Genomic DNA, 14,972 nt, shown 5'->3' with positions numbered 1-14,972 from the left:
TCCCACAGTTTCTTTTCCCTGGAGTGGCACCACATGGTCCAGGGTGGGGGGATGATGATGATGACAAAAATCATGGGGAAGACAGCTGCCAGGATTCAGATGTGCTCAGGCCCATGCTGAGCCCCCCACTCCTCTGGCCATCGGAACAGCGCTGGCACTGGGCTGTGTGGAGACTTGGGAACTGCCTTTTGCCCCCAGACCCTCCCCAGGATCAGCCAGGGAGCCTCAGGGCTGAGCCCAAACATGCAGAGCTGGGACTCTGCTGCCAGCTTGGGAACAGCATCACAGTCCCAGTTCCAGATGCCAAAGCAGAATCACAGAATATTCTGAGTTGGAAGGGACATTCCAAGGACCATGGAGTCCAACTCTTAAGTGAATGGCCCATACAGGGATGAAACCCACAACCTTGGCATTACCAGCACCAGGCTCTAACCTAGCTGTATTCTAGCACTAGGCTCTGCATATGTTTCTGAGCAGAGCAACACAGGACACGGTCTCCTGTGTTCCATGCCCCAGATTTGACCAAATGAGCCTTGTTTCAAGCCCCAAAACTGCACCACTTAATCCTCATTTCTACATGCTCAAACCACAGGATTTAGCCTCAGTTTCTTAGCCTCTAATTTGGCCAAATGAGCCTTGTTCCAAGTCCCCAGAAAACATATGACTTGGTGTCTGTTTCCAAGTTCAACAACGCAGGACTTGATCTCCAATTTGCAAACCCTAAAATTGTCCAAATGAGTGTTTTCAAGCCCCAGCGATGCAGTACTTCAGGACTGTTTTTCAAAAAGTAAAGCATAGGACTTGATATCAGTTTTCAAAACCTTAAACTGACCCAGATGAACCTGGTTTCAAATTTGCAAAACACAGGACTTCATTTTGTTTTTCAAGCCCCCTCAAAATGCAGGACTTACTGTTTCTGAGCACTAAACCTAGACAGTTTGGAAAAGCCTTACTTGTTGTCTGAAGGGCAGATGAAAGGAAAAGGTAAATTCAATTAAAACCTCATCTAAGCCAACTTCATCATTTTTAAAAGGCAGTGAAGAGAGGCAGGCAGTGTCCATCCTGCTGCTGCTGCTCTGCCACTGGGATTTCTGTTTTCTGCTTCCAGCACTGCCTTCAGCTTTGGTGACCCTTATTTGACACAACTCCATAAGCAGCAAACTCCAGACCAACTCGCACAGTCTGGCTGTACCCTTTTATATCCCTGACCCCAATCTGACATTTCTGAGCCAAATTCACCTGCTCCAACATGGCTGGAAGCAATGCAAGGGAGAGGATGCAGGATCTCCTGGTGTCCCCACAGAGGTGTACAGGTTTCCACCAACCAAGCACTACCAGCAGGTCCCAGTGACTGCTGCAGTTTCCCTTATGGGCTGAATTGAGCTGCATTGAAATCAGTGTCATCTCCTCGAACTTGTTGCTCCTCAGAAGGGTCATTTGGGAGCTGCTTGGCTCTGTCAGGCGGGACACACACCTCTCTCTCTCTCTCTCTGTGGTAATTAGAGCCTTTGGCAGACTCTAAAAAGGCTAAATTTTATATAAGCCTAAGAGCCTCAAAGCCTGCTGAATTCAGAGATGTTTGTCCCTGTAGCTACAGCCCCAGTAAGCCCAGCCATAGAGCTCTTTCCCACTTGGTGTTGTGGTGGCATATCAATAGTTGTCACTTGTTATTGATGGATAAAAGGTGGCATTTTAGGCGACACTTGGTCTCTTCTATTTAATAGGTGTAAGCTGGAGGATCAGTTCTTTGTCAAGTTCTTTCTTTCTGTACCACCTGATGGCACACTTGCATTAGCACACTGCAGGCAAGGCAGCACAAATCACATCCTGCCCAAAGTTGTTCCACTTTGTTTCTCCTGCATCGCGAACATACCTGTTTAATTGATGAAAGGATCCAACACTGTAGTATTGAATAAAAATAAGCAGGGCATACAAAATGATTATACCAAGATAGCCCTGTATTTTTCAATTTTTATCCCAGATAGTACTTGGATAATTCATTACTTTTTGGTTTTTTTCCAGAAGTTTGGTAAGAAACTTGCCATTGCCTTACTGAGACTTGCTTCCATGCATGACTATTTTCCTTGCCCTCTGTTTTCTCTATCAGAAGGTTTGTAGCAGATTTGTCAATGTCATGCGTTACTAAACTATAAACGGAAATAATTTCTGTCCTCCAAGTAATATAATTATGACCCAACTACATATCAAAGGAACAATCTCCTGGGGGCTATATAAGAGTGTGAAGTCTTATCACAGAATAGTTTGGGTTGGAAGAGCCCTTAAAGGTCATCTAAGTTATCGCATTTGCCACGTACCACTGGATGGTTATCAATATATCAGAAAATGCTGCAGATGGTTACAGACCACAGGTAGAAACAACTTTCTGGTCTGTTGGATTTTATGACTTCGTGAAGAATGTATTAAAATATTTATTAGCTCTTTATATGCAGAATCTTATTGGAAGATGTAAACAAGCCATATCTGAACTTCAACTTCTCAGAGTAGGAGCCTCTCAAGTAAGTGTTGTGGGTAGCACCAGAGAGGTTTTGAAGCATTTCCTGTCCTGGCTTCTTCCATTTCCCACTGAATGACATTGGCAGTGATAATTGCAGCTTCGGGAAAAATAGCTGCTAAACAATGACAACAGAAAAGCCCTACAGCCATTTTCTCAATTAAATCAAGTGGAAATTTAGTCCTTGAATACTGCTTCTGAAACTGGCTGAGCAGAATAAGAGCAAGCACCCTGGTGGCTGGGAGGATAATGAGAGCAGGAGAAAGACTGCTCACTTTGCACTGTGACCACCATCTCCATGTCCCCACTTGAAAAGTCAGTGGCTACCTCTGCCCTAGAGCTAATGTTGGCATGAGAATAAAACCAACAGATTGCCAGCTGAATCTACTCTAACAGAGCCCCTTTAAGCTGGTGAATTTTGAGGAAGGCCATTAGTATCTCAGTAGCAACGTTTCTCTTCTGTTTTTTTATCAGCAGCTTATGTTTCTGCCATTATTTGTTTGTCTCAGCCACAACCTCTTGATCTCTGAAAGCTATTTTGATATTGTTAGCATGTCCTTCTCACCTCATTTATTTCTATCCTTTCTGTTTATCCTGGTACTTGTGCTTTTTATCAACACCATCTGCAAACTTCTCATATTTGTTAGTGGTTCTTACAAATTAGAAGTTTTTGTCTCTGTACATTCCTGTGCAAAGGGGATCTGGAGTCATTTTCAGTAACAAAGGAAATATCTTTACACTCACTTGATGTAAACTATCCAAAATGAAAGGATGAAGCTAACAAGTAAGAAGTCTTTGCCATAATACAAATGACAAATAATGTAAATCCAAGAGATTTTTTTCAAATTATATCTAAGAGCATTTACTCCAGCCTTCATAAAGGAAGGGGAACTTCCTTAATGAACATTATTTGGGATAGGAATAGGAAGGACAGCATTTTATGGAAGAGAAGAGCCCACAAGCTGATAAAGCCTTTTGACCTCTTTCTGCAGGGCTTAGGAAAAATAAACCAAATATGTAAAAAGGTTTTTAGCCAACCTTTACATAAGAGCTACAGCTCTTGCACTGTTGTCTCAAAGATTCTGGGCACAGGTTTCTGAATCCAAATTGTTCTAAATGCTTAGAAAAAAAAAATCTAAAACTTTGGAAAGCAGCAAAAGCAGCACATGGCTGTGACTTAAAAAAAAAATCCATGTGAATTCATCTTTGTCTACATCCAAAGCTTGTCCCCAGAATTGAATTTGTGACATTTTCCCAATATAGTGACCAAGCTCTTCATGGTCCTTGGGTCTAGCCTCAAGTTCCCTTTCTCCCTTCCATAATTTCTTGTGCCAGTTCCGCTATGCTTTTGGTGTATTTTGAGCAGCACTTGACCCCAGCACTGACAGGCACTTTATCAGTGTAACAAAGCATCTCTGTTCTCGTGGGAAACAGAAGCAGTCATCTGTCAGAAAGCAGCCAAGACTTACTACAGGTTATCATTCAAAGTCAGAGACAGAGAAGAGAGAAATTGTCAGGTTCACCTTGATAAGCCCATGAGTGTGAAAGACATGTCACATACAATTTCCATTACAGAGACCAGAAGGATTCCATGACAAGCAAGAATGAGTGGAAAAATCAGGCATACATAAAATTATTCAGACCAGAAAGCCTGGGCAGTTCCAGGTGTGCCTGTTTTCCCGAGAAATTAAAGAGGATTCTCAACACTGTCTTGCAAGATCAAGAGAAGTATATCAAGATAGCAAGGTAACATTTTCAATTAACCTTTCTATATTTTTTCCCCTCCAGCAAAAAAGATGATAAATCCTCTCACAGTAGGAAAGCAGTTTTAGTATCATCCAAAAATGCTTTAGTGCTTTACCACTTAGAACCATCTTCCTGTTTCACATGAGAGCAGTGTACTACATCCTTCTTGCCTTTCCCTGACACTGGCAACTTGATCTGCAGGTACAAGCATCTTCTCCCTTTGTGCCAGGGGAGGGATATGGACTGGTGGAGTATCCCTAATTAGTGAAGTCAGCTTTCAGAGGCAGAGAACCCCAGATGTCCTTACAATGAGAGACCAGAAACAAATTCTTTAGCAGAAACTTAAATTCTGTAAGCTGCATGAGCTGCTCACAGCAAAGGAACTGGCATGCACTGTGCCATCATGTGGGAAGATCCATCCAGGGGCTGACTGCAACTGTGCAATGAAGAGGACTGGCCATCAGCTGGACACCTGCCACTCATTTTTCTCTTTCTGAAGCACAGCAATGAATAATGATCTACAGTGAATACTTGCACTGCAGTAGCACGTGTCACATCCTTGAATTTAGGGTTTATCAGATGAGAAGTCATCTTCCTGAAGTTGGACGTTTAGTGTCAGCTGGGACAGATGCAAGGAGCCACGAAACTCAGACATTGTTTGTGCTTGGTTTCCAGGCACCAACTCTATTTTAAAGCTGATTGCAGTTAAGGAAGGAAACAAGCTTTAGTTATCTGCATTTACCTTCTCACACAAAAAAACTGCATCTAAAAGCTGGTAACAGCACAGCATATTTGTACAAGTTTAAAATACTGTTTCACTTAGGAAAAATAATGCCCTTTTGAAAACTGCATTTAGTTGAACAAGTGGTGTAATATGCCTAAAAAATCTTTCAAACCATTGCTACCCCTGGACAAAGGGTTTGCTCATCAACACAGTGCTAAAATAGCATCACTGCAGGAGTTCAGCAGCCTTGTTTTAAGAACTCAAGTGACATACTGGTTACTTTTGCAAGACAAGTAGAAGAAAAGTCTTCTTGTATCAATCAGTATGAAAATGTAATTTAATGCAGTGCAACAGTAATACTTTTTTCTCCTAGAACCTAAGATATTAGAAATTAAGATAAGTGTGCAATATTTAGTTATTTGTACAATTTCACCTGGAAAGAGCACAGTTCACATTTTTGTTACATATAATTCCTTTCTGTTCTGCTTTACTGCTTAGAAAAAGGAAGCTCACAAAGCTTCACATTGGCAATAAAATCCTTACTCCAGTTCAGACTTCTTTTTGGCAACCAGTAGGTGGAATCAATGCTCCACCAAACCATATCATTAGTGTCACTAAAGCAATCTCCACAAAAGGAGGAACATAAAACCAAAGGTCCTTAAACGTCACAAAAAAACCCTACAAACCACAAAATAAACCACTTCCTATCGTCTGCCTTCTCTAGAGAAGTAACAGCACAAGACACTCATTCAAACAGTCTTCTGCCCTCCAGAAATATGGATCTGTCCATCAGCATCACCTTGCAGTCCAGGAGCACCTAGATCCCCAAGTCTGGGATAGGATCTCTCACAAAGCAAGCCAGGTCTTTCTACCACAAACAAACAAATGGCCTTTGCATTGTCCTGCCCCATGCACTTCCCCATTGCATTTCCTGGCCTTTCTCACCACACGTCTCCAAAAGGAGCATTTAGTGACCAACTCCAGAGCAAGTAAGTGCCCATGGCACAGGCAGAGCTCCTGCTCCAAGGGGTGTTCAGCCAGTCAGAGCAGTCATGAGCACACAGGGCACTTACCTTGGAGGTGGGACACCAGCAGCAGCAAGCTGGCAGAACAGGGCTGCTCTGCTGGGAAGGACAGACCAGGATGCACAGGTTACCATGCCATACCAACTTCACCACCACAGGGCACTCTGCCAAGCAGCACAAGCAGAGCTGGTGGCAATAACATGTCCCAGCATCATCTCAGCAACCCTCAGACATGCAAAGGCGAAGCAACTCCCAGGGCAATCCATGAAATCTGGCAGTAGGGTGAAAGCTGGAGGCAGGAGGAGAGGTTGACTAGGCTAATTAGTCCATTAGTACCTTCACACACTGCCAGCTGGCTCTCCTCAGGCTGGTTTGAGTCAAAGGTTTACCAGTGGTCCATGAGGCACACAGTAGGCACTTTGGTTTCTGAAATTCAGGCTGCATGTCCTCAGCTAAAACAGTTTTTACTTGTAATAAATATTTGCATCAGGCTTCTGTCTCTCTTGCCTCCTGACATGTTTCTGGTGTTCACTTTTCCTGCAGCCCCAGCAGCCTGTGCACACTTCTCCCCACCATGCAGCAAGGTCTGCCTGGTGACAACCATGCTGTCCTATGTCCTGCCTGGGAGGGCTGCAGCCCTGATGGCTGTGAGCCACAGTGGGAAGAGCTCTGCCAGGGGACAGGGCAGCCCTGGAGGGCGCAAAGACCCCATGTCTCTGTCGAGGTCTACCAGCATCTGCTTGTTCAATAGGCCCTGGCTAAACAAGCTCAGCTCTCCGGCTCCACTGAGCTTCAATGCTACTGAAAAAATGCAAAACCCCCACCATTTCTTGAGCTGAAAATAGACCTATTTTGATTGCTGCCTGAGCAAAGGGAATTTTAACTGTGCCCGTATTTGCACCATGTTTCAACAGCTGTGCTTCTCCTGCAGATTCTCCTTCTCTGGGGTGGCAAAGGACACTTCTGCAGTGCGAAGAAAGACACTTTGGATTTTCCATCTCCCTTCACACTGAAGGTTATTGTAGCTAGGGCAGGAATATTTTGGAGATGCTTCCTTGCCAGCCATTTCCTTCACAGCAGTTTTATTTATATATGTGTGTGTTGACAGACACCCAGCTGTGTGTGCTGGGGGATTATCACATACCCCCAGAGCTGGCGCAGCCCTCCACGTGCTGACTGTGTCTGGCAGGGCTGCAGCTGCGTCCCTGCTGCTGGAGTGAGAGAAGTCTGGTTTGTCTCTGCAGATGAAACAAGGTGGGAAGCTGCTGGGCCACTGGGCAGGCATTTGTTAATGCAAGTGCTAAGATAAGGTGAGTTCTTCCACCTACTTCCACAGGTCCCAGTCAATGCATTTACTGGCTGCTCTGGTCACTCAGCTGCTGCCCACCAGTCCCACCCATTTGCCAGCACTATTTATATCACAGCTCTAGGGTTTCAGAGGGCTTGGAAACTGAGCATCACGGTGCCATAGGGATGCTTCCAGAGCCCCAAAGGAGGGCCAGAGTGAGTGAGGCAGTTGGAGGCAGCAAGTGCCCAGGGAATGCATCCGAAGCAGCCCACGAGCTCCCAAAGCTCAATGGAGAGACGCCTGTGAGCCAAGCCCGGGTAGAGCGAGGGCTGGGCACTGGGCTGCCAGGACAGCAGGAAGAAAAGGGAGGTTTTGTCAGTGCCACACAGAGCGTGGTTTGATCCCGCTGACCAGAGCAGACAAAGGACAAAAGGCGGCAGATGCCAGGGAGTAGGCTTTAACTGCCTGGGGAGCCTTCCCATTACAGCTGAGTAACACTCCAAAAACACAAGAGGCAGTTATAGGGGCTGTTTATCTTTTTATTATAAATTTGGTATGAATGACCAATGGAAGAATCACAATGGAGTACCAAGAACATTTTATCAAAATTTTAGCAGCATTTAAACAGTAATAGATTCCCAACCTCCTTTGGGCACCCCTTGCCCTTTGCCTCCCACCCACAAAACAGTAACCTTCACTCAAATGTGCTTTCCAAAAGCGTGCAGGGGATGTAGCTAGCCATTTTCCCCTGAGCTTCCATGAAAAAAATCTCATCCCAAATGCTGGTTTCCATACAACCTCCATCCATCCACACAGGACCAGGCTCCTGTCCCCTCCTCGCCGTAGGCAGCACAGCAGGAGGCTGGCTGGCCATGGCGTGGGATGGGACTTGCCAGGGGGAGGCAGCACCTGCTCACATCCTCCCCTGCATGGATCAGCACTCCCATGGGCACCCATTACATCCAAGCAGAAATGCAGGGCTGAGCCCTCTCCCGCCCGCTGCTGCCCTTCGCTTCTGTACGCGGGGGTGCCGTGCGCTCCACGGCCCCGCTCCTGTACCTGAGAGTGTGTGCTTGTGTCTGGATGGAGAGAAGGAGGGGAGGCTGACGGTCCGTCCTCCCGCAGGAATCGAGAGCAGGGCAACCAGGAGCTGAGACTTGAAGGGGAAAGGTAGAAGGTGAGCAGTGAGATACTCAAGTATCAACCCACAAAATGAAGTCAGTTTACTATCAGCTAATGTGGAGAGCCATGGGCTGCCTACTAAGTCACAAGAACAAATTTTTTGTGTGCGCTTTTTTTTTTAAAGTTACATTAAGACATGAACAGTACTATCCCAGCCTCACAGGCCAGAGCTTGGTGAAAACAACGTTGAATCAGAGGTGGGGGAACACAACACACATGGAGACAACAACATAATATCGGCAAGCTATTCCCCTGCTTCTTTGGTACTTCCTAAACTTTCTTATCCAAAATATATAAGGGAAATGCACCATTTAAAAGTTACTGTTCATAAGTATTTACACAGCTATAACCATCACGCTATGATACACAAAAATCAATATGATATGAACAAAGTTATTTTATGAAAAGCACTTCTGCACATTTTATTTTGTTCCAGTATCTTAATAGCTTTAAAAAATTCATGTGTTACGCAGTCCTGTACCTCGCTTCTTCTTATATCAAATGGACAAGAAACATTTCCTAATCCATACTCTTCCTCAAAAGATTAAAAAATAGCCACCAAAATGATACACTATGTACAAATTTTACTAAATATTAAGTTCTAGGCAATTATTTTCACCCCACTGATAATATAACTTAGGTATTGTTACCTACTATATGCATATATATTTCTTTAATATATAAGAAATGGCACCACATCACCATGTCACCAATATGACACATTGTTATGTACAGTAGATAAGAAGTTAGGTATGGAAGATGGATCCTCTCTGACTGCTTCTTTCACGGGAACACTTCTCCCATTGGTAGTAGCTTGGCCATTTCCCCTTTTCCCAGCAGAGGAGGCTCCTCAAATGTAAGGCAGGATCCCGTACATCAGCAGTGCCATCACCCCGGCGCTGAACAAGCCGGCCACCGGCACAGTCACAAACCACGCCAGGAAGATGTTGCGGAAGAGGCGCCAGTCGACGGCTTTCTTGGAGCGGATCCAGCCGACGGCCACCACGGAGCCAACCTTGGGAGCGTGGGGAAGAGAGAGGAAGACAAGGTGTGAGGGGTAAGTCTGAGCACCTGTAACATGCCCACGGCCACACCAATGCCAGTCAGCTGATACCAAGCGATGCTCTGAGATAAAGAAGTCCCTGAGGATGACAATGGCTCTGTTCTGGTGCGGTGACAGGAGGGTGACACTTCCAAGGTACTTAAACCTTTGTTTGTCAATGATCTCCTGTTTTTCATGGGTCTTGGGGTCAGCCAAAGGCAAATAAGTATGTTGGTGGGTTTTTCCCTGCCCTGCTAACTTGTACATGAGCCTTCAGTGCAGCTGAGGCAGCCCTCCACCTGACTCAGTCCATAGAGAAGAGAGCAAGTGTCCACTGACTCTGGCCAGATTGCAGTCTAAATCAGGAAAACACCAGGAAAGTTGTTTTTAAGGCTTTGCTGAAGAGCACTGCATAGAGCAGGTCAGGATATGCACTATGGTTCCTGGCCCACCCCTATCTCCTTGCTGGTTTGGGATGCCCTGCCTGTTCACCAAGCAGCTGCTGATGCTCTCTGTGCAGCTCCCAGCCTGGCATATGGCGCTGACTCAAAACACCATATCCATATTCCAGTACTGCGGGCTACAGACGGGATGGCAGGGGCAAGGTAAAAGCAGCTGAGCCCACCCTGTGGCAGCCATGGTGGCTTGGCAGGGGGCAGACAGACAGTGCAGGCTTAGACCCAGTACATCAAATGCATCAGTCTGAGCCCTGTGGGGGAAACTAGCCCTTCTGGACCAGCTAGCCAAGCAAAGCATCCAGAGCTAAAATCCTCTCTTGCAGACAAATACATCATCCTAATACTATGGGGCACACAAACTGCACAGACACCAAGAGGATGGTGGGGAATGGATAAAACACCAAGATATCCTTCAAAGACAGTGCTACCAGGGCAGCTGGGTAGGTCAGTGGTTTTGTAGACGAAACACACTGTGTCATGGGCAGAGCTGCAATCTTTTCTTCTTTCAAAGGTATTTTTAGTTCATAAGGTATAAACCCAGCACATCAGTTTTTAAGAAAAAAAACTGGACTGAGAGAAACATTTTCAATGAAAAATGATACAAAAACTTCAGAAACACTGCATTTTCTTTCTGCCCTGGAAGTGCTTTCCATGCTGTTAGCAAAAACAGTGTAAGTCTATTCAAAGTGCACGGTAAAGCAGCAAGAAATGTGGAAGGAATATCCTGTTTTGAAGGTAAGGGAACTCCAAGACACAGCTGGGCATGTGCTCCCTGAAGTGCCATCCCTGCCTCCCTGCTTATTTTCTTAATGGGAGTATCAGTCCCTGCCTATAGATCAAAAGATGGGCTGCTCCCCTTGTGCAGAGCCAGGAAAATGATAAATGTCAGGAGCACAGGGAATGAGAGAAAGATAACATGGGGATATCAAATCTGCATCTTTTGCTAGCACCTATTTAGCTTCTAACTACTGCTTAATGGTTTTTTTTGGAGAAGAGTTACTTGTGGAAGACCCTGTAACTCTCGGGTGCCTGTGACAGAACAAACTTGATATTCTATGACCAATAAGGCCTCTGTCGAAAGCTTGATCCAATAAGGAAATCTGTTAGATAATATTTCATCTGAATACTTCTGGAGTGCACAATATGCTGTTCTGCATTTAGGAGGTGTAAGTGTATTTAGGAGGTGGAGGTGTATTTCAGTGAAGAGGAACCCCACACTTGTGACTACATAAAAGCCTTGACACGAGGAAACAGCATTTGGGCTTCCAGCAGCTCAGCTGTTAGGCTCAGCTTTATATTTTGTGTGTCCTTAGCATCCGTCTGTCATGCTTGCAACAAGAAGCATTACTTATTGAGCAAGCCTGCATTCTACGTACGCTAATCTCCAAGTCCTTCCTGAAGTTTAAATGGTATCAGCAATGATGGCATTGGCAATCTGTTTTAAAGATAATTAAAGTTTAGTTTATTAATAGTGATTTTTGATGGACTAGAGGTTAGGAGAGTAGCTAATCCTTGGGTGTAGGCACACTACACCTTCTGTAGAATTTCAGATGATATCTACTTTGAGATTCGTTTGAAACCAGTGCAGTTTGCCTTCAGTATGCTTTACTTAAAGCATTACAGAAATGCTTTTGGGTCTCTTGTTCCTGTGCAATGGTGTATAATAAGAACACACAGAACATGATAATTCAATCATAGCAACAGAGAATATTTTTCAAAACCGCAAAATCATAATGGCAAAACAGAGCTGACAGAATGACCTCAGCAAAGTCACTTTTGCAGAGGCAAAGCATTTAACTGCTGCACTCTAATTTTATCTGTACGTGAACACACTCCATTACAACTGAGAAATGTTCATTTCTAAATCTCCAACCTGAGAACAAATAACAGGCACTCTAAGACTCAATATGATCATTTGCCCACCTGGGCAGCAGAAAGGGAAGGTATGCATTCACACCACACTGGCTTTTCAGTGCTAAATCCCAAGGGAGGTTGAACTGGTGCAGCCAGAGCAATGTGGCTACTGCATTCAGACGAACAAATTCCTTTGGAGGCTCAAAAGATTAGGTCTTTCTTCCAAGCCAACTTGGCTTGGAGGCTTTCAAGGGACTTTCCTCTCCCCTTGGACCTGTGGCAAAGATGAAAGTGCAGTTCAGGCTCTCAGCAGGCACTGAGCATGAAAAAGCTACTTGGCCATAGATGTGGGACAGGCCCATCGGGCAGTGACTACCTCATGTAGACTAAAGGCTCTGATTTAGGACCAAAGGCAGGTCCTGATCTGAGAGGGCTTGACAAACCTTCCCCAGAAGCTAATGCTTTTCCTCCTGCTACCGACCTCCAGTTCACCACCACATCTGCTACAAGATCTGAAAACTGCTGCTCGGAGCTTTCCTTTACACCTGGTCTCCATTTTTCATTACAGTCTACTGTTTCACCTCAAAAAGGTTTCCCTGCACCTCAGCTGTTTGATGCCGCTCTTTATTTGCCATCAGTTTATCCAGCTGCTGCACATTCAGTTGACTGACACCCCTTCAGAAGGGCTCCCACTCAAGCAAATGCTATTTCACAGTGGAGCAAATATTGAGGAAAAGAATAATTCCCAATACCTGATGCTGGCGGCTCACTTCAAACCTTTTTTCTTTGGGGTTTCTAAGGCAAAATAATTTTTCTGCTGATTTTTAAGAAGGCATTTTGACTCAGTGGCTGACAGCACTTTCAGCGAGGCATTTTCACATGGAGCAAGTGATACTTAACAATTCTTTTATTCCTTCCCTGGGCCCTCAAAGAAAACAAGGAATACAGGAATACATCCATTAGAAGTGTTTGCTTTATCCTGTGTTGCTCACTTAGAATCTTTCAACTCAGGATCTCATTTTGCTGAAACACTGAGTCAGTTATAATAACATGACATCCCTGGAACAGTCTAATCCTATTGCAAAGTGGATCTTCCCATTAAGAATGATCCACCTAATGAGATACAGCAAGCTACATACAGGGAGCAGACACAGACTAACCACATTAGCTGCTTTTATGGAAGTATTTTTCAAAAAGAACTATTTTGCTCTGCAGTTAGAAAAGACCAAGCTTTTAGCTGCATTGAGTGAATGAATACCCCTCTCATTAACTTATGGCTTCCAAGACATTTTCTTTCTAAATTCAGTCTATTTGTTTGGACCAAAGTGTGTTTTCTCTTTTACAACAGTTGGCTAGAAGTGTTTCAGGCATGCAACTGGGATAATCAAAGCTGTATTATTCTCCCTGGCAAATTCTTCATCATGCATTTGATACTAGTCAGCTTAAAGAAAGGTGATTTCAGGCTAGCATTTTTAGAAGTGGATAACATTGTTATTATTTTTCCCCTCCCTGCTTGATTCAGAGGAACCAGAGTTCTGTCAATGCCAGGAAATCTGAACAGCCTTTCAGAGCTGCTCAGTCTTGGCTGCTTCTCAAAGAGCACCAGGGTAGAAGAAATAAATGATTTTGCAGTAGAGGAAGGCTTTCTGAAGAAATGGTTTTCACTAGAAAAAGGCCAATTGAACCAACTTTGGGCATTTTGCAGGATGTGTGGCTTTCATTGACTCTTTTACTGGAAAGCAGGTCAATGTCACAGGCAAGGCTGCCAGGCTTCTTGCCAGCCCACCTGCCATGCCATGGAGCAGTTATCCCCAGAAACCTGCCTGCCCCAGCCCCAGCCGGAGGCTCCAAGGTCTCCAGGGTGCAGTAGTGAATCCTACAAGGTCTTTTCTTAGGGCTTGGTCTTGGTGGCATGCAATGAGGCAGAGGGACGGCCATTCTGGGGTCTCTGGTTTTGGAGGGGCTTCTCCACATCCTGCTAGAGGGTGAAAAAAACAAACAGCTCTGCACATCCAGGAGCTTGGGAGTCCATGGAGAAACAAAAGGAAAGAAAGGGGATATTTGACTTGAGAATTTCCCAGGGAACAAAACTCCAAATTCCCATTATGTTCTTCCAGCAGTGTGTCCACATGCTCCCTGATGTCTACAAGCTATATAAATGTCTTCATGACACAATTAAATTCTGCTCATTACCCAGCCTGTACCTATACTCCAAAGTGGTCTTTTTTTAAAAAAAAAACAAGAAAGCAAACTACCTAGTTGAAAGGACTAATTACAAGGGCCAGATTCTGTATTATAATGCACAAAAGTGAGGACAAGTTGGTTTAAAAGAAGAGAGACATTAAAATATTAGCTTAATGATGTAGCAGTGTTTTTCATACGGGTGGCTTTGAAAGACACGTAACCGGGTTCACACAGACTACGAATCTACGTTATTTTAATATGTCTATATTAGTTCAGTACAACCATGTAGGGGTGAAAGACAGTCCAGACTTTTGTGCAATTAGTTATATAATGCTGACTTTGCTTGGCTGTACTGCCTTTAAAAGTAGGCCCCGTTATTTTGCGGTCACAGTCTGCAGGGCATGGCACAGTGAAGGCAATCTGCAACAGTCGGTATCTCCTGGATTTTGTTATGGTTTGTCCTAGTGGATGTGATTTACTGATAGGATCACTGCAAACTCCAATACCTTGCAATGGGTGGAGCTTATTGGAATACCCACATTTGAGGCTACAAGTACCGTTAGCGCACACATTACTTCAATGCAAAATCCACTGTGAAGAAATAAAAAAAAAAAAGACAGATGGAAAACCTGTAGTAAAAGAGTTATATGCAGGAAATCCCATGCCATGCACTTATCAAGAAAGTCAAGTATAAATGATGAATGGTGCGCAGCCTCTGAACAAGGGAGAAATGTTACCCGACCAGGTTCAAATGGCACCGTCAGAGGAAACCAGGCTGTTCCTTGCAATCATTTGCTTTAAAATTGAGGTCATGTTTTTGTGAGTGCTGTTTTTCTTCACCAACAGCTATGGAGTTTATGCTGTGGCCAGTTCCAGTGACTTGACTGTGACAATTCCAATGCATTTTTTGGAAGCCTGATTACTTTCCCGTGTTGCTGGCATGACCGAGATGCGCTA

At 44.5% G+C, this 14,972-nt stretch overlaps 1 protein-coding gene across 4 annotated transcripts in view; it reads right to left on the bottom strand.

Moving 5' to 3' along the window:
• Nucleotides 1-7,825: 7,825 nt before the first annotated feature.
• The window catches only part of SLC20A2 (solute carrier family 20 member 2), a 57,364-nt gene continuing 50,217 nt past the window's right edge, over nt 7,826-14,972 (bottom strand). For all 4 annotated transcript variants that reach the window (XM_082282036.1, XM_082282035.1, XM_082282038.1 and 1 more), the window contains one exon: nt 7,826-9,492. In XM_082282036.1, the coding sequence (XP_082138162.1) occupies nt 9,328-9,492 (165 nt within the window). In that variant the 3' untranslated portion in view covers nt 7,826-9,327. The remainder of the gene's footprint in view (nt 9,493-14,972) is intronic.

This window comes from Coloeus monedula, assembly GCF_965178545.1.
Source record: "Coloeus monedula genome assembly, chromosome: 5".
Taxonomy (NCBI): Eukaryota; Metazoa; Chordata; class Aves; order Passeriformes; family Corvidae; genus Coloeus; species Coloeus monedula.
The sequence above is the reverse complement of the archived record's forward strand: the minus strand, read 5'-3'. Positions and strand labels throughout refer to the sequence as shown.